This window comes from Thalassophryne amazonica, chromosome 1 (genome assembly GCF_902500255.1).
Source record: "Thalassophryne amazonica chromosome 1, fThaAma1.1, whole genome shotgun sequence".
Classification (NCBI taxonomy): Eukaryota; Metazoa; Chordata; class Actinopteri; order Batrachoidiformes; family Batrachoididae; genus Thalassophryne; species Thalassophryne amazonica.
In genome coordinates this window covers 44,884,525-44,909,725 of record NC_047103.1, presented here as the reverse complement: position 1 = coordinate 44,909,725, position 25,201 = coordinate 44,884,525, and the positions used below count along the sequence as shown (strand labels likewise).

Here is a 25,201-nt window from a genome sequence, read left to right as displayed (position 1 = left end):
TTCTTGTCTTATACGGAAGGATCTACTTTTTTAAAACTTCGTATTGTCTTGCGGCACGTTTGGTGAGTACACATTTCTTTTATTTGTGCTTGAAAATTATTTTGGGGGACTTTTTCATACGCCCATTTGATTGAGTGGTGTCGCAATGAAAATCTGTCTTTCGCCTCCGGTACCATCGCGGGATATGGAGGCGAGACCCGCAAAGAATCCCAGTCATTAAAAATATATAAACCTCTCTCAGCGTCCATGGAGCTCTGGGGCTCCGATTGCCGAGACATGCGGTGCTGTGGATTTTGCCGCAAGAAGTCTGTCCTTGCAGCAACAGGTGTACCGGCCGCTTTGCATTAAAACAGTGAGCGTAATCTCAGGACTTGTGCCAAGTGTGCTGTAGCTCCATTCAGTAGACAGAGAGGTGATGCCGGTGTTGTGCACTGAATCTGGCACAAGCTGCAAAGCAAACACGGGCGGTGTGAGTGGCCCGTGTCGGCGGTTAACGAGCCCGCAGACTTAATAAGCGCAGCGGAGGCAGAGAGCGGGAGAGGAAGACCGGCGCCCGCTGTCGATGTTGTTGCTGATCTGAGCACACAGATCTGTATCTCACATTCATTGCAGCTTACTTTTGGATGCTGAAACCAGGACGTGTATACGAGGTCTATTAGATAATAAACCAACCCTTTTATTTTTTTTAACTATATGGATTTGAATGATTACACCAATCATGCTTGAACCCTCGTGCGCATGCGTGAGTTTTTCACGCGTGTCAGTGACGTCATTTCCCTGTGGGCAGGCCTTGAGTGAGATGTGGTCCCGCCCTCTCGGCTGAATTCCTTTGTTTCACACACTGCTCGAGACGGTGCGCGTTGCTTTATCAACATTTTTCTGGACCTGTGAGGAATATCCGAGTGGACACTATTCGAGAAATTAAGCTGGTTTTCTGTGAAAAGTTTAACGGCTGATGAGAGATTATGGGGTGTTTCTGTCGGTGTAAGGACTTCCCACAGAGCAGGACGTCATGCAGCGCTTCCAGGCACTGTCGTCGGCCTGTTTCGACCTGAAAACATCCTAATTTAAGGCTTAATTCACCCAGGACGTCGTCAGAGAACAGAGAAGATTCAGAACAGGCTGGCATGAGGACTTTATGCGGACATTCCACTGTTTAAGGACATTTTTTAATGAAAGACGTGCGCGCAAATTCGCCGAATCATTTCCGTGATGACTCGACAAATCTGTGTGCGCCGCGACAGGAAAAACACCTCCGTGTTGAAAACCATTTGTAAAATTCAGGTGGCTTTTGATGGCCCGTTAAGGTTTCCAACACGGAGGTGTTTTTCCTGTCGCGACCCCCCGCGGTCGGGTCCGGCCCGACATGCGACTCTGCCCGCACGTTCTTTCATTACAAAATGTCCGTTAACAATGGAATGTCCGAATAAACTCCTCATGCCGACTTCTTCTGAAAGTTCTCTGTTCTCTGACGACTTCCTGGATCAACAGAGCCTGAAATGTGGAAGTTTTCAACTTAAAACGGTGAGACGCTGCCGCCTCGAAGCGCAGATCGTCGTTAGGCGCCGTGGGCCATCCTTAAAGCGACACTACCAGACCAAAATCTCTCATCAGCCGTTAAAATTTTTACCGAAAACCAGCTGAATTTATCGAATGGTGTCCAGTCAGTTGTGCCTTACAGTTTTGAAAAAATTTTGATCAAACAAAGCAGCAGTCTCTGAGCCATTCCTAAACAATGAAAAAATCGACGAGAGGGTGGGCCACTCCTCACTCAGACTGCCCACAGGCGAATGACGTAACCGACAGGCGTGAAAAAACTCTCGCATACCCACGAGGGTTCAAGCATGTCTGATGTAATCACACATGATTCAAATCCATATGGTTTTTGAAAAAAATAATAAGGTCGGATACTTTTCTAATAGACCTCGTAAGTAACATTACTAACAGATAAAATCAATTTCAATGCGGGATCGGACTGAAGGCGGGAGCGCGTCGTCTTGTCCCTGACGTCATGGAAATGATACGGCTGTACAAACTGTTTTCACAGAGGGCTAAATTTTAGCTGCAAATTTGTCATTTTTAAACGAAGACTTCTCCGCTGAATTACAAATTTGGGCTTACAGATTTACTTTACTGCATTCACAAGGGTCTTATAAATACATATCAGCTATTTCTTTCTGAAATCTGACCACATTTATTTCAGTGCAGGTCTACTTTAAAACATCTTTGAAGGAAATCTGCTGTACTAGAATTGACCTGCATTGTATTAAAATGCCAAGTAGTTTTCTGTTTTATTTTAATCTAAGAAAAAAGTGAGGTCATTACCCGTGAATTAATTTATTTTAGATATAACACTTATGTCGAAATGCATTTTTTGCTTAGACATTACAATTACTGCGTTTTTATTTTATTATTTTGTCAGCTTCCTTAAATTATTTACGATTCATGTAAAATGATTTAAATACCTCATTATATAAACGTTTGTGTCCATATTAAGTTAACTTTTTTCATTGCAGCTCAGTGCCATAGCTTTAGTGAAGGTCTGTGATCATAATAATTTAGGAAAAATCTGTAAAATAATGCTCTATAAAAGCTTCAATGGGAATTCATGCAAAATTATTTTACTTCATTTGCATTTAGACATTTTACTTTAATGTTTCTATTTGGCAGTCTTTGCTGCCAGTCAATACTTTCTTCAGTCTCGTAATCATATTGTGATGGCCTACCTTCAGATAAAACACAAAATATGACATATTTGAGACTACCCTATATGATCATTTTCAAAAGAATACTTTTGTAAACATGTGGTTTGTCTACAAATTGTCTAATGAAAAATTAGGAAATAATTTAAACATGGATAAGATTTTAATTTTCAACCTTTATTACCAGGTTAGTCCCATTCAGATCGAGACCTCTTGCAAGGGAGACCTGGACAGTTATAAAGTTTCCAAGTCACCTAAACTGCATGTCTTTGAATGTGGGAGGAAACCGGAGCACCCGGATGAAACTCACTCAAACACAAGGAGAACATGCAAACTCTACACAGATGGGCCACAGGTGGGGATTGATCCCATGACCTTCTTGCTGTGAGGCAACAGTGCTACCCACTAAGCCCACCGTGCTGCCCAAGCTCTACATTATCTGTTATTTTTCTGTGAGCTACAAATACCGCTGTGCCAGTTTTGTATTGCACAAAATATAAGATTTAATCCTTAACATAAACTTTAACAATCATCTTCAGCTGCATAACATGGTAGGGGTGGTGGTGGCAAGTAGTGCACTTGTTTCCAGTGCAGAAGGTTCCTGGTTCAAACTCCACCCCTGCCTATTCTTCAGTATGGGGTTGCATCAGAAAGGGCATCCAGCCAAATCAACATGCAAATCCACCAGGGATCTGCTGTGGTGACCCCAAGTGAAAACTCACTCACATTTTGTCTGTGGAAATGTGAGTGTGGACGTATTCTTGTTGTTGTTGCACTTGTAATGACAATGACAATAAATCTCATCCATCCATCCACCTGGGATCTGCTGTGGTGACCCCAAGTGAAAACAAGAGAGATGCCGAAGGACCTTATTTCAGCTAAATAACAACTTCACATTTTCTTAATGGTAGATGTGTTTTTTTTTTCCAGTAAAACTGTACACTTAATTTTCACAGTGACTTCTCCATCTCGCATCCATCGACTGTGTATAGATACCACCAGGTTCATCACCCACAGTCACCTTATGCTAATATTAGCATTGTGTTACGTGACACAAGTGAGTTGTAAAATATGACATTGCTTTCAAGATGTGAATGATTAGGTCCATCATGTATTAATGGTTATGGTTGCACCGTTTGGTCAGGGCATCAGCAACCGTGTACAATGAAATTTAATAAAAATTTCTGCAGGCTAACTGTGCTAAAACAGCGTTTTCCATAATGCATTTGCAGGTCCTGGTGAATCACTATACAGTTTCTTGATTATGTGTCTCACATCATACAGCTCCCTGGTCAACTCCCATGTTTAAAATATGTGGTTAAAATGAAGAATTTTACCACTTTATAATAAAAAACCTGCACTTTTCTAAATCTGATAACATTATAGGGTACCCCGTTGTCTTTTCTACTTGTTTTGGACAATCTAACAAGCATTAGTATTGAGCCCTGTATGGACAAACCCTCTGTGATGCCATACATAGATTTTCTGAAGACTGGATTTGAGTCTTAAGTGGGATGGCTCTCGAGCTTGCCATCTTGGCAGTGCCAGACTGCATGGTGGCTGTAAAAATGGGTGGCTTTGAGGCACCCATTAAAAACTTTGACCAACATATATCCTCAGTAACTGTGACACTATCAGTGTAGTTAAACATTACCTAGCTATGTAGACAATGATTCTTCTAATGGGTGCTAACAGTGGTAACATACAAATGAAATAAAACTGAATATACTGGAGCACAGATTTCTTACATGGTCCATTAATGCAGTTAATTGCACAAGTCACATTATCTCACATTTGTATAAAAGTGTTCAGGAAGGAGCAAGCGACCTATTCATAGCTGGTTACTACTACCATGCTATGTTATTGGGGTGCTTGCGCAGTGCTACTGTGGCTGGCTGAGTGGATGGTAGCTGTTAATCAAACAACCATGGCCCATAATTATGCATAAATTTATGGTTTAAACCAGGGTTGGGCAATTAGTTCCAGAAAGGGCCAAGAGGGTGTAGGTTTTCTTTGCAGCCACTGACTCGACCAGGTGATTTCACTGATTGTTTGTCCAGGCTAAAAGTGGCTTGATTTTGTACAGAGTTAATTGAAAGTTGAGGCCTCACAGAACCATATATAATGAATCACAAAGAAGAAATAAATTCCATGACTTGGTATCAGACATGTAAGGCATGGGTATTGCAGTCTCTGAATGTCCTTTATTGTTTCTGAATGTGATCGTAAGTAGCTCTTGGTAAGCATATGAGAAATGCTGAAGTTTGAAATACCATCTGAATGACGTGATGCACTTTTATTCCGCTACACACATGATGTGGCTTCACAGCGAAGCATACTGAGCCCCAGTGCTCATGAATATTGAATATTATTTTTAAAATAATAAAGACTGTCATTTATTTAGGACTCGATCCTAACAAGAATATATAACTTACTTAAATTTAAGTGTTCATAAATGTTCATAAATGTATAATATTGAGATTTACTCTCACATGTGTAATCCCCAAATGACTGCCAAATTAGATTTTTATGGTCAAAATGTGTTGTAGACCCTCGATCTTTGAATTGCTTACTTAAAACCCAGCAGTCTCCTCTTTTTCTGTCCTACACACATACACACATGAAAGCACCATAAGAAAAGCAAAAGCTTTCCAGCTCATCTAGTCACTGCTGACTACTGCCTGTTTGTGTGGGAAAATGCTCACTACACTGTATACAGGGTACGTAGGACCTTGTGATCGAGCCAGAGCTGAGCTCCCAATCATCCAGAGCTTTTTTTTTTTTTTTAATCCTTTTTTTTTTGTCCTGGACAAATGACAGATTGGTGGTAGGAGGGGGCTGGAGGATATATTTACCATGTTTTATCAGGCCTTTGGGTTTGATAAGGGCCCCTTCACACATAGTGTGAAGTTTGGACGAAATGCACACTTAGTGCGCATGACTCAGGAATCGTGCGCAAACCGTGTACTGTCGTCCCTGCCGCCAATGCCTCGTACACCTGTTGCTACAACTATTTGCGCACACAAGCGACTGAAAGACAAAGTGTGCGCTGTGCGAACCCATCGCACCCTCTCATGGCAGGTGCCGGGCAAATTCCAGGTGACACGCACAAACACCTAACACCGCTCGCATGGCACTTAGAAAATGTGTGACCATTCGCACTCTTGGCACGACAACAGACTGCAGACGATCACTGTCATACTGTTGTGAAATTTGACTCGGTTCCCCACGAGTGTGACTTTGCAAACACACACACTGATACCCAGGTGTGTGTGCGCCACTCACGGCAGCTGTGGTGATCTGTCATTCTGTCATCCAGCTACACAACACCTACTGTGTTTGGATAGTCATGGACTAACAACTGCCCACTGTGAGGTGCATGTGTCTGATTGTTGTATTTACGTGGACATAAATAAAAACATATATCGCTGTGGTGGCAACAAGCTGCAGCAAGTGAGCGAGCGCACGGAGCGGCCACTGACAGCCCCCCAGATTGAAATGGACCGTCAGATCAGAACACGCAGTGGGCGATCTGGCCGTCATGCCGCCCACGTGAGCTCTGTTCCACATGACGCGGTATCTGTGCTGTGGCGCGCCATCCACAAGACACGCGTGTTGGGCAGAACACATGCGCGGCCAACTGGATGCGCCTGACCAGTAGATGTGGGCATGATCAGAGCACACTGCTTCTCATTCATGTCATTTCATGATTGTATGTCTGTGACCATGAGTCATCACCCGAGGAACAGACGGATCATATTTATATTGCTCGCTTGATAAATGCTGTGTTTTTATATGGTGTGGGATTCTAATTTTTTTTTGTAATACTTCCATCTCCTTCCTGGTATGAAGCAGCTTCATGCAGCTTTCAAAGAACAGCTCTGTAGCTCAGTGGTAAAGTCTCTGACTGGGAATCAGAGGTTTTGAAAGGTGTGAGTGCACCTGGCACTGTTCCTGCTCGACGGACACCGGCACGTGCACGAACTCTTGGACTGGGTCGTTCACGCCTGCCCGCTGGAATGATGTTTCCTGCGCGATGATTTGTGCGCTAATTTTGAACTGTTTCGCTGTTTTTGTCCAAACGCTGTCCAAACTTCGCACCATGTGTGAAGGGGCCATAAATGATGTCATGTTTTGTTTTGTTTTTTTGCTGTTTGTTTTGGGGAGAGCAGTGCCTATATATATAATGTATGTGATTAAAGTCCAGTCCGGAAGCATATGGTGGTGCTGTGTGTTGTTGCATCCATCACACCACAGAAACGCCCCAGGTCCTGAATGGTAAACAAGTGGTTCATCCCCCCACTTCTTAACCATGTGTTCTGCTGTAAAAGTGGGCTCAAGCCACTCTTTTATTTCCATAAACGCAAATGCATTAGTAACACTGCACATTCTATTCCAAATCTAAATATGATGAAGAATTTATCAAATGTGCTATTACTTTACAGAAAATGAAGAAAAAGTAATATTAGGCTGTTCAAAATGTACATGCTGGTTGTAGTGCATCCTCAATTTCCCTCAAGGAGTCTTCCCAAGGGATCAGTAAAGTTCTGTCAAATCTAATCTGTTTCTTTCTGCAAATCTGAGTAAAATGACATTGTTCAGAAAGACAGCGTACTTTGATTAAAAAAAAAATTGATTGGCGAGAGGAAACCGTAGAAAGAAGTGCAGAAAATGATAGGTTGCTCAGCTAAAATGATCTCAAATGCTTTAAAATTACAACCAAAACCAGAAAGACATCGAAGAAAAACAGAAAACCACATTTGAATGGATCAAAGAATAAACTCAGCCAATGATCAGCTCCAGGGTGATCGAAGAAGGTCTAAAGTTACCTGTGAGTACTGTAACAACTAGAAGATGCCTATGTGAAGCCAAGCTATGAGCAAGAATAGAGTCCCTTGATTGTGGAGAGTAACATCAACTTAGAACATGCCGCCATTTTGGTTCCAACTGTGCTGAACTACTGAAGGAATCTTGTATGTTTTCAGCATTTTTTTTAAAAATCATTTAACCACATACAGCAACACATCCAGGTAATTGTATTATCAGCTATAAATTTGTAATTTCTGATGGTTTATTTAATTAATTTAAAGCCTGATATTATGCTTCTGCTGCTCTGTAATTCCGTGTCATGCAATGTCATGCGTGACAGTTTTAAAGTTCTCCATCTCTGGTTTATGCTTTATTATGGATTAATTTGACTGTCAACAAGGTTTTCTTTCTACAATCATCACCTCCAAATCAAAGGTAAGCTTGCGGGTCCGAGTCTCAGCATGGTGTGAAAAAATAAACGGTCGGACTTTTAATCACGGAAATGACCTCCTGTCCCACTTTCCTCAAATCGGTGAGTGTCAGCGCTGAGCTTTAATTTGCACCTCTGTTACTTTGCACGTCCAGACTGCTCTGGGTTTTTAATGGAAATACATTGCGATCCGACGGAACAGTCATTGTATAACAAAAATCAGTTATACAAAATCCGTTATATACAGTGTTCACTACATGGAAAACAATACAAAAACATTGGGACTTTTTTGTCCAGTAACTGCGAATATCTGGTTTATATGATGAAGGTTCAGGTGAGTTTTGCTGTACATGGAACTGGACAATAAATTTACTTTGCAAAACGTTGACAAGTCGGCTTCCATCCCACACAGCTGACTTTATTTTCCCAAATTTTTCTTCTGTTCGGCTCTGAAGGAAATCTGTACATCTTGAAGCCCTTGCTGTGTCTATTTGTGTCTCCAAATGCCCAACAACCTGCAGTTTCAGCGAATAAATAAATAAAATAGCTGGATTTATATGCAGATAGATTAACAGTGAAAGCTATTTTGAACCCAAGATGGCACCATGAGTCACGTAGCCATTTTTTTCCCCAGACTTTTCATGTTGTTACTCTCTCAATCAAGGGACTATAGGCAAGAAGCCCCCACAAAATCCCACTGTTGAAAAAAGGACATCTGCTAAAGAGGTTGCAATTTGCCAAACAATACATTTACAAATGGCACAATATTTTTGTGGACTAATGAATGCAAGATTCTTCTTTTGGATCTAGGGCCTGCAGAAAGCTTGCCAGACAACCCACAAAAACTAAATTTAAGCCACAGTACACTGTGAAGACAGTGAAGCACAATAGAGCAAGCATCATGATATGGAAATGCTTCTCATATGGTGGTGTTGAGTCTATTTATCACATAACAGGGATCATTGATCAGGTTGAATAGATCAGAATACTTGAAGAGGTCATGCTGCTTTATGCTGAAAAGGAAATGCCCTTGAAGTGGGTGTTTCAACAAGACCCCATCCCCAAACCTGTGTTGTCTGTAAAAGCGCTGTAGAAATGCATACTGTTTACCATAAAACAGTAAAAAGCCCCAAATCCTCACATTTGCAGCACAAGAGAACAATTGTCCTGCTTTCTTGGCTTATTGAAACTATTGCTGTTTCTGTTTGTTTTAGGTAGTGGGGCCACAGCAGTGGTTCAAGCAGCTTACTGTGTTCCACGCAAGGAGAAGGTGGCCATCAAACGTATCAACCTTGAGAAGTGCCAAACCAGTATGGATGAACTCCTGGTAAGTTGCATACAAATCAGTTGAGCAGATCCTTTTTTCAGCCATAATTAATAGAACTTGCACATCTAACATCATTAGATCACATGATCACCAACTTGGAGGGCAAGAAAAGTGCACTCTGGTGTGTGTGCATCGACACATGCATATGCTGCTCAGAAGAAGAAACACTTTGAAATCACATCAGACCTCACTGGGGGAACAAGGTTATGCTGGATGTCTTTCCTAATATGGATTGGGTCACGTGTGTGAAAATGTGCAGGCTTGTCTAATGTTCCAAAATTTCATTGCAGCACTTCAAAATGGTAATTCAGGCATGGCCCCCACATCCTTGTATGCATGCCTGACAATGTCGGGGCATGCTCCTAATGAGATGAGGGATGGTGTGCTGGGGAATCTCCTTCCACAACACCTTGGCAAAAGTAATTTGAGATACTTTCTTACTAGTTTTGCCAGAGCTCGGTTTACAATCTGCAGCCGTGTCAATACTGTTTAGCAGCACCGCATTCTTTACAAACGACCTGCGTCTTGTCAAGTTTCCCATCTTTTAAAAAAAAATCCAAAGTATCTTCAAACATCTGATTTAAATTTTTTAGGTGTGTCAAAAACCTTTTCCAACTGCTCGCGTACATCCATGTTTGTTGCGGTAGAAATGTGCTTTCTGGCTTCCGTCCATGTTCAAAACAAAACACGGAGCAGTGATGTTGCATTCAGCGTGCCTCGGAAAAAATCGATGAAAGCACGCAGCAAGCGATGCATCACAATTTCACCCATCAATTGAATCGCTGCACACTGAATGAATTGATACACTTGCATTGCGCACATTTGTATCTAGATACCAGTTCGTATCCATTAATCTCCACATGCCTACTGTACATCCTTCCAGCGATATGTCTCCCAGACCATCACTGACCCACCACCAAACTGCTCATTCTGAATGATGTTGCAGGCAGCATAGCCTTCTCCATGGCGACTGTTTCATGTCTGTCGCATGTGCTCTCATCTATGAAAAGCACGGGGCACCAGCAGCAGACGTGCCAATTCTGGTGTTCTATGGCAATTGCCATATGAGCTCCACAGCGCCAGCCAGTGAGCACAGGGCCCACTGCAGGACATCGGTCCTGTCTCTTTGTCTCTTTGTGATTGTTTGGTCAGAGACATTCACATTGGTCTGCTGAAGGTCATTTTGTAGGGTACTGGCAGTGCTCATTCTGTTCCTCTGTGCTCAAGGGAGCAGATTCTTGTCCAGCTGATAGGTTAAGGACCTTCTACGGCTCTGTCCAGCTCACCTGGAGTAACTGCCTGTTTCCTGGAATCTCCTCCATGCTCTCGAGACTGTACTGGGAGACACAGCAAACCTTCTGGCAATGGCATGTATTGATGTGCCATCCCGGAGTTGTTGGGCTACCTGTGCAACCTGTGTAGGGTCCAGGTACCACATCATGGTACCAGTAGTGACACTGACTCTAGCCAAATGCAAAACTAGTGATAAATCTGTCAGAAAAGATGAGGGAAAAAAATGTCAGTGACCTCCACCTTTAAAACCATTCAGGTTTTGGGGGTCATTTCATTGTTGCCCCTCGAGTGCACCTGTTTCTAATTTATAATAAAGTCACGTTAATGAAGAACGAATTAAAAACTCTGGTGGGACACGGCGGGCAAGCCTCATTTCTTAATCGCACCAAAAGTCCTGGTTAGCGACTTTAATCCACAAAAAGATGGGCCACGGTTGATATCTTTAAATGGCTTTGGCGAAGTTTAACTTGCGGTACGGTATGTTTGTTTTACGAGCATTTGACCAATTAAATGTGAATAAGTCAGTTACAGTGGTCGGGCCTTAGCCCACGGGGCCCGGCTGGGCCCAGCCCGAAAAAGTGACATGGGCCCACCCTCCTGTGGGTTCACCACCTGCAGAGGGGGCCATGGGGGTCAGGTGCAGAGAGGACTGGGTGGCAGTCGAGGGTGGGTGGTCCGGCGGCCCGGTCCGCGCTCACAGCCTCTGGCTGTCGGCTGTGGGATGTCACCTCGCTGGGGGGGAAGGAGCCTGAGCTTGTGAGGTAGGTTGAGAGGTACCGACTAGAGATAGTCAGGCTCACCTCCACGCACAGCTTGGGCTCTGGTACCCAACTCCTGGAGAGGGGCTGGGCGCTTCACTTCTCTGGCGTTGCCCATGGGGAGAGGCGGCAGTAGCATTGCTCATTGCTGCCCAGCTCAGTTGTCATGTGTTGGAGTTCACCCCGGTGAACGAGAGGGTCGTGTCCCTACGCCTTCGGGTTGGGGACCGGTCTCTCACTGTTGTTTCGGGCCTATGGACCGAGCGGCAGTGCAGAGTACCCGACCTTCTTGGAGTCCCTGGTAGGGGTACTAGATAGTGCTCTGACTGGGGACGCCATTGTTCTCCTGGGGGACTTCAACGCCCACGTGGGCGGCAACAGTGAGACCTGGAGGGGGGTGATCGGGAAGCACGGCCTCCCCGATCTGAACCCGAGTGGTGTTCAGTTGTTGGACTTCTGTGCTAGCCACAGTTTGTCCATCACGAACACCATTTTCGAGCACAAGGGTGTCCATAAGTGTACATGGCACCAGGACACCCTGAGCCGGAGGCCAATGATCGACTTTGTAGTCCTATCATATGACCTTCGGCCACATGTCTCAGATACTCGGGTGACGAGAGGGGCTGAGCGGACGACCGATCACCATCTGGTGGTGAGTTGGATCCGCTGGGAGGGGAAGAGGCCGGTCAGACCTGGCAGGCCCAAACGTATCCTGAGGGTCTGCTGGGAATGACTGGCGGAACTCTCTGTCAGCGAGGTCTTCAACTCCCACCTCCGGGAGAGCTTCTCCCAGATCCCGGGGGAGGTTGGAGACATGGAGACCGAATGGACCATGTTTCCGCTTGCAGCTGTGGTCGCAGGATCTCTGGTGCCTGTCGCGGCGGCAATCCCAGAACCTGGTGGTGGATGCCGGATGTAAGGGATGCCGTCAAGCTGAAGAAGGAGTTCTACTTGTATTTGTTGGCAGGTGGGACTCCGGAGGCAGCTGACAGGTACCGGCAGACCAAGCCTGCTGCAGCCTGTGCGGTCGTAGAGGCAAAAACCCGGGTCTGGGAGGAGTTCGGGGAGGCCATGGAGGAAGACTATCAGTCAGCCTCGAAGAAATTCTGGCAAACCGTCCAATGCCTCCGGAGGCGGAAGCAGCTCTCCACCAACACCGTCTACAGTGCGGGTGGGAAGCTGTTGACCGTGACTGGGGATGGGCGGTGGAAGAAATACTTTGAGGATCTCTTCAGTCCCATCATCACGCCTTCCAAAGAGGAAGCAGAGACTGGAGACTCAGAGGCAGATTCATCCATCACCCAGGCCGAAGTCACCGAGGTGGTCAGAAAGCTCCTCGGTGGCAAGGCTCTTTGGGGTGGATGAAATCCGCCAGGCGTACCTTAAGTCTCTGGATGTTGTGGGGCTGTCTTGGTCGACACATCTCTGCAACATCGCGTGTCGGCCAGGGACAGTGCTTCTGGATTGGCAGACTGGGGTGGTGGTCCCTGTGTTTAAGAAGGGGGACTGGAGGGTGTGTTCCAACTACAGGGGGATCACACTCCTCAGCCTCCCCGGTAAGGTCTATTCCAGAGTACTGGAGAGGAGAATTCGACCGATAGTCAAACCTCAGATTCAGGAGTAGCAGTGTGGTTTTCGTCCTGGTTGCAGCACACTGGACCAGCTCTACACCCTCCATTGGGTGCTCGAGGGTTCATGGGAGTTCACCCAACCAGTCCACATGTGTTTTGTGGATCTGGAGAAGGCGTTTGACCGTGTCCCTCGAGGCGTCCTGTGGGGGGGTGCTCCAGGAGTACGGGGTCCGGGGTCCTTTGTTAAGGGCTATCCAGTCCCTATACAACCGCAGCAGGAGCTTTGTTCGCATTGTCGGTAGTAAGTCAAGCCTGTTTCCGGTGCACGTCGGCCTCCGTCAGAGCTGCCCTTTGTCAAAGGTTCTGTTCATTACCTTTATGGATGGAATTTCTGAGCGCGATCGGGGTGTGGAGGGGGTCCGTTTTGGGAACCGCGGAATCTCGTCTCTGCTGTTTGCGGACGATGTGGTTCTGTTGGCTTTGTCAAATTGGGACCTTCAGCATGCACTGGAGCGGTTTGCAGCCGAATGTGAAGCGTCCGGGATGAAAATCAGCACCTCTAAATCCGAGGCCATGGTTCTCACCCGGAAAAAGGTGCTTTACCCTCTTCAGGTCGGTGGAGTGTCCTTGCCTCAAGTGGAGGAGTTTAAGTATCTCGGGGTCTTGTTCGGGACGGATGGAGCGTCAGATCGACAGACAGATCAGTGCAGCATCTGCAGTGATGCAGTCGCTGTATCGGACCGTCGTGGTGAAGAGAGTGCTTAGCAGGGGGGCAAAGCTCTCGATTTGCCGATGGATTTAAGTTCCGACCTTCACCTATGGCCATGAGATTTGGTTCATGACCAAAAGAGCAAGATCGCGAGTACAAGCGGCCGGGAAGAGTATCCTCCGCAGGATGGCTGTGTGCTCCCTTAGAGATAGGGTGAGGAGCTCGGTCACTCAGGAGGAGCTCAGAGTTGAGCTGCTGCTCCTCCACGTCGAAATGAGCCAGCTGAGGTGGCTCGGGCATCTTTTTAGGATGCCCCCTGGACACCTCGCTGGAGAGGTGTTCCGGGCACATCCCATCGGGAGGAGGCCCCGGGGAAGACCCAGGACATGCTGGAAGGACTGCGTCTCGCAACTGGCTTGGGAAAGCCTCGGGGTTCCCCTAGAGGAGCTGGGGGAGGTGTGTGTATCGGGAGGTCTGGGCGGCTTAGCTTGAGCTGCTGCCCCCGCGACCCAACCTCAGATGAAGTGGAAGAAGATGGATGGATGGATGGATGGATAAGCCAGTTTCAAGTTTTTTAGTGTGCATGCAAAATTTGACTTGCTCTTTTAAAGAGCACCCCCAGATCCCCCCAGAATCAATACTGTGCTTTACTTCACAGTTTGAAGTGACTTTTATTTGTTTCAGAGGGCTTCATACCCATTAAAATTCACCAGAATACACAAAATGTGACATGCTCTTTTAAAAAATTTCAGGGGGAGATCCCCCATACCCCCCATAATAAATACAGTGTTTTTACTTCACAGTTTGAAGTGAGTTTTCTTTGTTTCAGGGGGCTTCATACTCATTTAAATTCACCAGAATATATAAAATTTCACTTGCTCTTTTAAAAACATTCTGGGGGAGATCCCCCAGAATCAATACTGTGTTTTTATTTTACAGTTTGAAGTGACTTTTGTTTCAGAGGGCTTCATACCCATTAAAATTCACCAGAATATGCAAAATTTGACTTGCTCTTTTAAAAGATTTCTGGGGGAGATCCCCCAGACCCCCCAGAATCAATACTGTGTTTTACTTCACAGTTTGAAGTGACTTTTGTGTGTTTCAGAGGGCTTCAAACCCATTACAATTCACCAGAATACACAAAATTTGACTTGCTCTTTTAAAAATGTTCTGGGGAGCACCCCCAGACCCCCCAGAATCAAGACTACACCCCCATGTCCCACCACCTTTATGTACCTTTATGTTCAGGTTTTGCATTCTTTTTATGCTTTTTGTCTCTCTCCTTAGAGGGCATTTAGAATAGATTTGTATGCTATATTTATTGAGGGGAAAAAAGAGTGTGTGCCCCCACTACGCCACATTTTAGGGAATTGTTGGCATTGATTTTTGCCAGGAAAAAATTTCAGTCAGATGAAAATTTATTGCTTTAACCCATGATATATAGGGTGTCCCCAAAAATATACAACATTTAAAACACTCGGTTTGACCCTTAAATGCTACAAACTTAATCACTTACGTTTCTTTTTTACTTGCAGAGACCCTGAAGTTTATGTTGATGCCAAGCAAGACTCAGGAAAATGCCAAAATTAACCATACTACAGCGAACAAAAATTATTGAGTTTTGTCACCAGACCAAGAGCGTCAAACAGGTGCAGCGACTTTATGCCAGACTGACAAAATGCATGGCCAATATTGACATTGGTATGAAAAACTTCAACCTTCCAGCTTTCTATCCAGCCATAAATTGATTTCCTAGACATATGCTTTGACCATTTTCTTTGCTGATAAAATTTTGCATATTTTTTTAGGACACCTGATAGATATATATATATATATATATATATATATATATATATATATATATATATATATATATATATCTTGATTTAAAAATGTCCACAGACTCAGACTGCCTCACGGTCGCAGGAAGACTGTTCCATAGGGCAGGTGCACGATGAGAAAAAGCTCTTTGACCCACCGACTTCTTCTTCACCCTGGGAACACACAATAGTCCCATATCCTGCGGCCGCAAAACCCGGGCCGGCAAGTAGGTCTTCACCAGGTCCGCCAGATAAACAAGCGTCAGTCTATGGACAACTTTATAGGTTAATAACAAAACCTTAAAATCTGCTCTCACAGAGACAGGACTGTTTAATAACGAATCTCTTCCTTGTAAAACAATATACCATATTTATCTAGATACATGGGCTATGATACAATTCAGGAACAATACTTTTTTAAATTATGGTATGATTGCTTGATTCAAATCTGATACGATGCACTCAGATACAGTTCTTTGTTTAATAACAGATAAATATACCCTATAATGTTAATGCTATACATACTAAAGCTTAATTGTTCTTCAACCCATCCTAAACAACATACCAAAAGTCCTGATAAATCCTCCAGGTACTCACTTACAAATTCAAGATGGCCTCCACAGGTTTTCAAGCTTTAGTTTGTGTAGCGTTCTATATCATGAAAATAGCAGAATTTCAATGCTTTTGAGCTACCTTTTAAAAAAAAAATAATAATAATAATAATTTATACAACCAAAATTTTACACTGCATGTTTTCTCATCAGTTGGAACCTATTCAGGGGGTCATAGTATTCCATTTCAAAACTTTGCAACATAATGACCACCCTGATGTAGCTCTTGGATTTGCTGAATAAGTGGTGACATTTAACATAGGTCAGATTTCCTGCTGGTGGTGTCTCAAGATTCCATCGCCTACTGAGGAAGTATTAACCTGAATGCAGACTGTCCTTGTAAAAAAAAAAAAAAGAAGAAAGCTGCTTAAAATGATTTTAGCCATTTTTGAGAAATTCTGAAATGTGACAAAAGGGACGTCTTGTCATCCTTTCTCTCTGAGCTGATGCTGAAGTTATTCCTGGCACAGCAATTTGATGGACATCTGCTTTTGAGTGACTCAGGTCAGATCAGATGTTTAACAATTTGTCTGCAGTAAACTCACTTCCTGGCATAAATGGTGCATCCATTGGTACTAATTATTTGTATACCGCCAACCTATAGGGAAGCATTAACCCACTTTGCTCAGCGTGGTGCTCTCGTTGGAGCGACATCCCTGCTATTTTGGCATTGTGGGATAGCTCGCCGGACTACTTTCGCCTGACCCACCCCAGCGATACGCTCCTAAACTTTCACAATGCCCAATGCAAGAAAATTGGTTACATATCATTGCAGTAGTCTATATATAACACATATGATTGAGTGGTGAAATCATTAGGATTTTCCTGGTAAAAATTAAATCAAAGCAAATGCCTACCTGTGGGCAACATGCAGAATGTATCTCTTCCCAGATAGATGTCTGTCACTGCAGCTTCTTGTTCTAACTTTAACACAAAGTTAACACCCAAGTCTTTCATCGCCATCTGTAAAGGATAATTAAACCATTCCAGTCGTATATTTCTGAACTCCATTGTGTCAATGTTTACAATGTGCTTGAGCGAAAATGAAGTTGCTCCAACACTTTAAGTTTCATAAATATTTATTATGGCCACTCTTAAAGCTTCAGTTATCTTTATAATTTTATTACTGGTAAATTTTTGAATTGATTTAGATGAGATATACTCATTATCTCACAGGAATATATCACAGTTATCTGGGAACTACTTTTTGCACAGGAATTCATTAAGCATGTTGGCCACAGGTGCGTACTAGCACAGAATATCCAGAAACTGTATATCGTTGTTCGGCCAAAACGAGAGCATCCACTGCCTGAGCTAGTGGCGCGTGTGAGAGTATGGCATTAGCCTTCAGGGTTTTCACCAGACATCCATGTGTAATTTGTGTAAAGTGACAATTAATATGTCTACGTACTGTTGAAACCCCAAACACGAGCAGAAAAAGAAAGATAAAAACTGTGCACCTTCAAAGGTCCAAGCTTCCAAGGTTAAGATGTTTGCAACACACCCACGCAGTTTTGGAGTGGTAATTAAGAAGTCAAAAAATAAGGGGGGTTATTTGCATGTTATTGTCTGTGTACAACCTCCCTTCTCACTCTGTCTTTTGGTTTGATTACTTTGTGTGCATAAGAGCAATAAAGGTTTGTCAGCGCTTATGGCCAAGACATTAATTTCTCTGTATGCACGTATCTGAGCAAACAAACCTGTTTTCTGCTCAGTCAGTGTATTTTTGTATTTGTTGTTATTCACATAAATACACTGTAGTAAGGTCATCAACTATATTGGAAATATCGTGGATAGCTGTTATCATGGGGACAGTTTCTGTCAGTATGCCTAATGATCGGATATGGCTCATCTCTGATTGATACACAGATGTTTAATAAATGACTCTTAGTTTGACCTACTTATTGACAAATTAATTTGCAACAGCCTGTACTGATCTCTTTTTATTGTCTAATTTATGAGTTAATCTTTGAATATATGCAGGACCCACTGATTGTCCGTGGTTTGTTACTTTTTTAAAACTTTTGTAAGCAACAAATAATCACTTGAAGGGAAGAGGTTAGACAGTGTAGAGTGCATATGAGGACTTTCATCCGTTGCTCTGTTTGACTGTGTGTTGTTGTGAAGTGGCTCTTGGTGAGTGTGAGGTGAACTCTGAGTAACTGATAGTGACGTAACATTGCTTCTATAGTGGCTCCTCTGTGTGTCTGCCATCAGTGTGATTCGGTGCCACCACTTTGTGACCCAGCACTGTATTCAGTTTGTCACAATAGCTCAATTATATTTTGCCCAGTTTGAAAGTCCCCAGATGCACCGACTCTTGAAAATATCAGGCTAAATATAGAAGCATACAACTGGCATAAACTGCCCCATTTCCAGGAAAATATGCAGGCTTTTGCATTTTTTTTTAGCCTTTTACACCCATGAATGTATTCTGAATTGTGCAGCAGGAAGTCAGTATAAATTTAGTAACCCATCATAAATTGCTGTATGTTAGTTGATTTTCTGTTAAATTTTATTCCGTATTGCCTTACTAGGAGGTTTTTCGTTCACCAAAACATTAAATCTAGGCTTGCATCTCAGATGCAAGCTTAGATTTCAGCTACAATTCTGGCAAATTGTAGCTGAACTTTCAGGTCTTCTTTTTAGTAAAACCCTCCTCTATACCACTTCATCCTGAAGCTGTATAACTGGGGATACAAAATGCAAAACATGCACAATGCACAATTTCTCCAATCACAGCCACAGAAGCCTATAACGTCTTCCTGGTTGTCTGAGTGTTTTGGTGGCTTTCCTCATTGTTTTCCTTCTTGCACAGTCACTCAATCAAAGGTAACTCACAGTCACGAGAGTGCCATACTGTTTGTATTTCTTCATAACTGATGTAAATAAAGTTCAAGATACATTTAGTGACTTGGAAACATTCATGTATCATCCCCTGGACTTGTTTGAAGAAAACTGACAATTATTATTTTATAGGTATTATAACAAAGGGGCTGATTACTTATGCAACCCATCATCTTGGATGATATATTTTTTATTAATTGATATCAAGTTGTAGAGATATACTTTCAGTTTGAGTCTAAGGAAGATCATTTTAGAAATTTTTATATTGAGAAGCCTGATTTACTTTTTGTATTTGAAATTCCATAAACAAATTAAAATGTGTGAAATACCAAGGGGCTGAATACTTTATATATACAGTGGTCCCTCACTATAACGCGGTTCACCTTTTGCGGCCTCGCAGTTTCGCAGATTTTTTTAGTCCAATTTTGCTTTTTTTTTTTTTACAGCGCATTGTGTTCTGTATACTCATCAGGCAGGCCGGTTGCGGCACCGGTTGGCATCACCGTGAAGGGAGAGCACACGCATTGTGTTCTGCGTGTCTGTAAGAATCTTCTCGCCCAGAAGTAAAAAGAGCGCCTATAACTGTGTTCTTCACTCGGAAAAAGACACCTGCACCGAGGTGTCACTCAGTGGAAAAAGATGCGACAGTGGAGGGGCACCAGGACGAAGAGGCGCGGTCAGAGGAACTGTGAAATACTGGTCAGTCACTATTAATAATTTCTTATGTGTCAATCCTCGTAGGTTGATCGTTAAAATTAAATTTGTTAATTCTATAAAAGCCATCATAATTATTTATAGGAAAACGTTCTATTTTTATTTCTCAAACAAATGTTTGGGCCTGAAAACAGGTTGGTCTTATTTTTCTACTAAGGTTTGAACTTTGAGAGTGTTTACACAGTAGAGAAAAGTGAGAAAATGTTAATGCTTGTTTGAGAAAAGTGTATAAAGTGTGTAGTGAGGGGTTTTACAGCCTTAAAACGTCTATAATAATTGTAAAAAATAACGCTGACTACTTCACGGATTTCGCCTGTTGCGGGTTATTTTTAGAACGTAACTCCAGCGATAAATGAGGGACCACTATGTGTGTGTGTGTGTGTATGTATATATATATATATATATATATATATATATATATATATATATATATATATATATATATATATATATATATATATATATATATATGTACAGTGAGGAAAATAAGTATTTGAGCACCCTGCGATTTTGCAAGTTCTCCCACTTAGAAATCATGGAGGGGTCTGAAATTTTCATCTTAGGTGCATGTCCACTGTGAGAGACATAATCTTAAAAAAAAAAAAAAAAATCTGGAAATCACAATGTATGATTTTTTTTAAAATAATTTATTTGTATGTTACTGCTGCAAATAAGTATTTGAACACTGTGAAAATCAATGTTAATATTTGGTACAGTAGCCTTTGTTTGCAATTACAGAGGTCAAACTTTTCCTGTACTTTTTCACCAGGTTTACACACACTGCAGCAGTGATTTTGGTCCACTCCTCCATACAGATCTTCTTTAGATCTTTCAGGTTTGGAGTTTCAGCTCCCTCCAAAGATTTTCTATTGAGTTCAGGTCTGGAGACTGTCCAGGCCACTCCAGGCCCTTGAAATGCTTCTTACGGAGCCCCCCCCCCCCCCCCCCTTAGTTTCCCTGGCTGTGTGTTTGGAGTCATTGTCATGCTGGAAGACCCAGCCATGACCCATCTTCAGTGCTCTTACTGAGGGAAGGAGGTTGTTTGTCAAAATCTCACAATCCATGACCCCATCCATCCTCCCTTCAATACGGTGCAGTCGTCTTCTAAACATGGTAAGTAGAGTTGATGCCAAAAAGCTCTGTTCTGGTCTCATCTGACACATGACCTTCTCCCATGATTTATGTATTTGAAATTTTTTTAAATTCATTTTTAATTATTTATTCAATTTTATGTTGACTTGTTTTATGTAAGGCGCCTTGAGACGGCTTTTGCTGTGATTTGGCGCATTATAAGCTAATTAAACTTAAACTTAAACCAGTGACCATCTGGATGATCCAGATGGTCACTCGTGAACTTCAAACGGGCCTGGACATGTGCTGGCTTGAGCAGGGGGACCTTGCTCCCCTGCAGGATTTTAAACCATGACAGCATCATGTACTACTAATGTTAGTTTTGTGACTGTGGTCCCAGCTCTCTTCAGGTCATTGACCAGGTCCTCCTGTGTAGTTTAATTTAATTTTAATTTAATTAGCTTATAATGCGCCAAATCACAGCAAAAGCCGTCTCAAGGCGCCTTACATAAAACAAGTCAACATAAAATTGAATAAATAATTAAAAATGAATAAAAAAAATTAAAATACATAAATACAGACGTAAAAGAATAAAACAAATAAAAATAAAAACTATCCATAAGAGAGGGAATAAAAATAGGTTTTGAGTCTTGACTTAAAAATGTCCAAGACTCAGACTGCCTCACGGTCGCAGGAAGACTGTTCCACAGGGTGGGTGCACTATACGAAAAGGCTCTTTGACCTGCTGACTTCTTCACCCTGGGAACACAGAGAAGTCCCGCATCCTGCGACCGCCACGCCCGGGACGGCACGTAGAGTTCCACTAGATCAGCCAGATAAGATGGCGCCAGTCCATGAACAACCTTATAAGTCAATAGCAAAACCTTAAAATCTGCTCTCACAGAGACAGGGAGCCAGTGCAAAGATGCCAAAATGGGTGTGATATGTTCAGACCTTCTGCTACGTGTCAGAAGTCTGGCGGCAGCATTCTGAACCAGCTGAAGACCCCTAATGCTGGACTGTGGTAACCCTGAAAATAGAACATTACAATAATCTAGTCTAGAAGAAACAAAAGCATGAATCAGGGTCTCAGCATCAGCCATGGAGAGGATGGGGTGGATCCTCGCTATATTTCTCAGATGGAAAAAAGCAGTCCTAGTAACATCCCTGATGTGGAGGTCAAAAGACAACGTGGGATCAAAAATTACCCCAAGGTTCCTCATTTTGTCCGTATGATGTATGACAAAGGAACCCAGGCTGAGCGCCAGCTGGTCAAACTGATGCCAATGTCTTGCTGGACCAAGAACCATCATTTCAGTCTTATCAAAGTTTAAAAGTAGGACGTTATTAGACATCCAACTTTTCACTGATAGAAGACAGTCCTCCAGGTATTTTATGGGAGTGAGATTTCCCGCAGTTATCGGCATGTACAACTGAGTATCATCAGCATAACAATGAAAGGCAATCCCAAAACTACGCAGTATACGCCCAAGGGGTGCCACATACAGGGAGAAAAGCAAGGGGCCTAAAACGGATCCCTGTGGAACCCCAAATCTCATGTCAGCAAGGTCAGAGGTAGTGCCATTATACAAGACACATTGAGAACGACTGGACAGATATGACATCAACCAGGCAAGGGCACTTCCAGTAATCCCCAAAAAATTCTACAACCTATTGAGCAAAATATGATGATCCATGGTATCAAATGCAGCACTGAGATCTAACAACACCAAAACTGTAGTGGTGTCTGAGTCCGTTGCTCATAGAAGATCATTCACTACTTTAGTAAGCGCTGTCTCTGTGGAGTGATATTTCCTAAAAGCAGACTGCAGAGGCTCACGAGCTGCCGTGAAACCACCTTTTCTAAAATTTTGGAACAGAATGATAGATTTTATATTGGCCTGTAATTTTTCAATACACTAGGGTCAAGATTAGATTTCTTAAGTAATGGTTTAATTACTGCTCATTTAAAACATTTCAGAACAGATCCAGAGGTTAATGACAGATTAATTATTTCCAGCACAGTCGGCCCAAGAGTGGGCCACAGGTCCTTCAACAATTTTGTTGGTATGGGATCAAATAAACAGGTTGTGCTTTTTGTAGATGCCACAAGTTTCATCAGCACGCTCAATGAAATACTATTAAATTCTGTCAATCTAGGTAACGCCTCAATGGTAGCGCCCACCTCCATAGCAGGTTTTAATGGCTGGGCTGAAGCATGCTGAGATATGCTCAGCCTAATATCTTCTATTTTCTTCTCAAAATAATCCAAAAAATCCTGTACTGAAAAGGGAGAACAACTAACAGGTGGCTGCCCGTGAATAAGAAATGCGACCGTGTCAAACAAAAACTTTGAGTTATGTTTGTTTTTACTGATCAAATCAGAGTAATAGGTCCACTTCGTGGCCAGTAGTGCATGCTTATAATCTAAAATAGCATCCTGCCACACAAGGCGGAACACCTCTAATTTGGAACAACGCCATTTCCATTAAAAACCTCTAGCCTTCTGCCTGAGGTCACGCAAATAATCATTGAACCAAGGTGACTGTACCTTAGGAGGGCGTGACCTTAAAAGAGGAGGCGCAATCTTATCAAGTGTAGTTTTAAGCATTAAATTTAGACTGTCCACGAGGCTGTCCACTGATTTAGCATTCTCCAGATTCAAAGCTAAAATATCAGGTAGTCTGGCCTCACGTTCAGTCATAGTTGAGGGTTTAATACGACGCCGCAGTTGTAGACAAGGTTGTTTTTCCACTAAACACGGCAGCGTAAATGTAAACCTGATAAGTGAATGGTCAGAGACTATAGATGCGAGAGCCAAAATGTCAATATTTGTGACAGCAAACCCACGTGCAAGAACCAGATCCAGGGTATTTCCACTAATGTGTCTTGGGTCTTGAATGCATTGCTGGAATCCTAAAGCATCCACAATTTGCATAAATGATTTGCTAAGGGGATCAGAGGGCTTATTTATATGAATGTTAAAGTCACCAGTAATCAAAATGTTATCTGCACTAGTTGACAAACTACAGATGAACGCACCAAATTCATCTAAGAATTCCGAATATGGGCCAGGGGGCCTATAAAGAGTGACAAAATAACATAGCTGAGCTCCAGTTTTATGACCCTGACAGTACTTCGCATCACGGGCATAACGGAGAGTCAGATGCTCAAAGGAATTATATTTGTGACCCCCAACAGCTAATAAAGAAAACCTAGATTTGTAAATAAAAGCCACACCCCCGCCTTGCTTCACACCACGAGACACGTGACTAAATGTGTATGCTGGTGGACAGGCCTCAGTCAAAGGAAGGAGACTTGTGGGTTTGAGCCAAGTTTCACACAAGCCAATCATATCTAAATGATGATCCATGATTAAATCATTAATCAACAATGATTTTGAGGACAGTGATCTGATGTTCAGGAGACCCAGGGTAAGGACCTCAGTGGGGATGACAGTCTCACTGTTCGGAACCCGGTGAAGCAAGCCCAGGTTCCGAGAGCGCCACTGGCGCACGTCAATCTGGCGAAGATGTGGACGTCCGGGCTGACAGTCCTCTGAGCCGACCAGCGGCACCACACAGGCTTTAACTGGATCCACAAGGCGCCAGGGCAGCACAGATCCTGCCAGAATTCTGTGCACAGCTCGTCCGGAAGCCAAACAGCAGGCCAAACAGAGCTTCAGCCTCACCAGACGTCCACCTCGTCTCCCGCGGCGACGACTGCGCTTTCGGCCGAAAGGCAGCGCAGGAGCACGGCACAGAAAAGCCGGCACCTCCAATAAAAATGGGGGCGGAAAGTTCTGTCCACCCGCCTATAACCACACCGCACCACGAACCGGGGGCTGGAGATCCAGCAGAGTTTGGCGATCATACACCTGCAATGCCTCTGACTCAAAAACAGCATAAATTAAAAATAATAAAATAACAAACAGACTGGAGAGCAGCAGACGAGCAGCCAGACACAACGGCGCCATCTTGGCACTCCCTCTGACTATCTAGTTCTGAGCGTTCTCAGAATCATCCTTACCCCACAAAGTGAGATCTTGCATGGAATCCCAGACCGAGGGAGATTGACAGTCATCTTGTGTTTCTTCCACTTTCTAATAAATAATCATAACAGTTGTCTTCTACCAAGCTGCTTGCCTGTTGTCCTGTAGTCCATCCCAGCCTTGTGCAGGTCTACAGTTTTGTCCCTGGTGTCCATAGACAGCTCTTTGGTCTTGGCTATGGTGGACAGGTTGGAGTGTGATTGATTGAGTGTGTGAACAGGTGTCTTTTTATACAGGTAACAAGTTCAAACAGGTGCAATTAACATAGATAAATAGTGCAGAATAAGAGGACTTCTTAAAGAAAAATTAACAGGTCTGTGAGAGCCAGAATTCTTGCTGATTGGTAGGTGTTCAAATACTTATTTGTAGCAGTAACATGCAAATAAATTATTAAAAAATCACACATTGTGATTTCCAGATTTTTATATTTTTTTTAGATTATGTCTCTCACAGTGGACATGCACCTAAGATGAAAAATTCACATCCCT

General features: G+C 43.1%; 1 protein-coding gene across 2 annotated transcripts in view; it reads left to right on the top strand.

The window, feature by feature from the left end:
- Window positions 1-25,201, top strand: part of LOC117509090 (serine/threonine-protein kinase OSR1-like) — a 205,722-nt gene that overhangs the window by 31,475 nt on the left and 149,046 nt on the right. For both annotated transcript variants that reach the window (XM_034168884.1, XM_034168890.1), the window contains exon 2: window positions 9,156-9,268. In XM_034168884.1, the coding sequence (XP_034024775.1) occupies window positions 9,156-9,268 (113 nt within the window). The remainder of the gene's footprint in view (window positions 1-9,155; window positions 9,269-25,201) is intronic.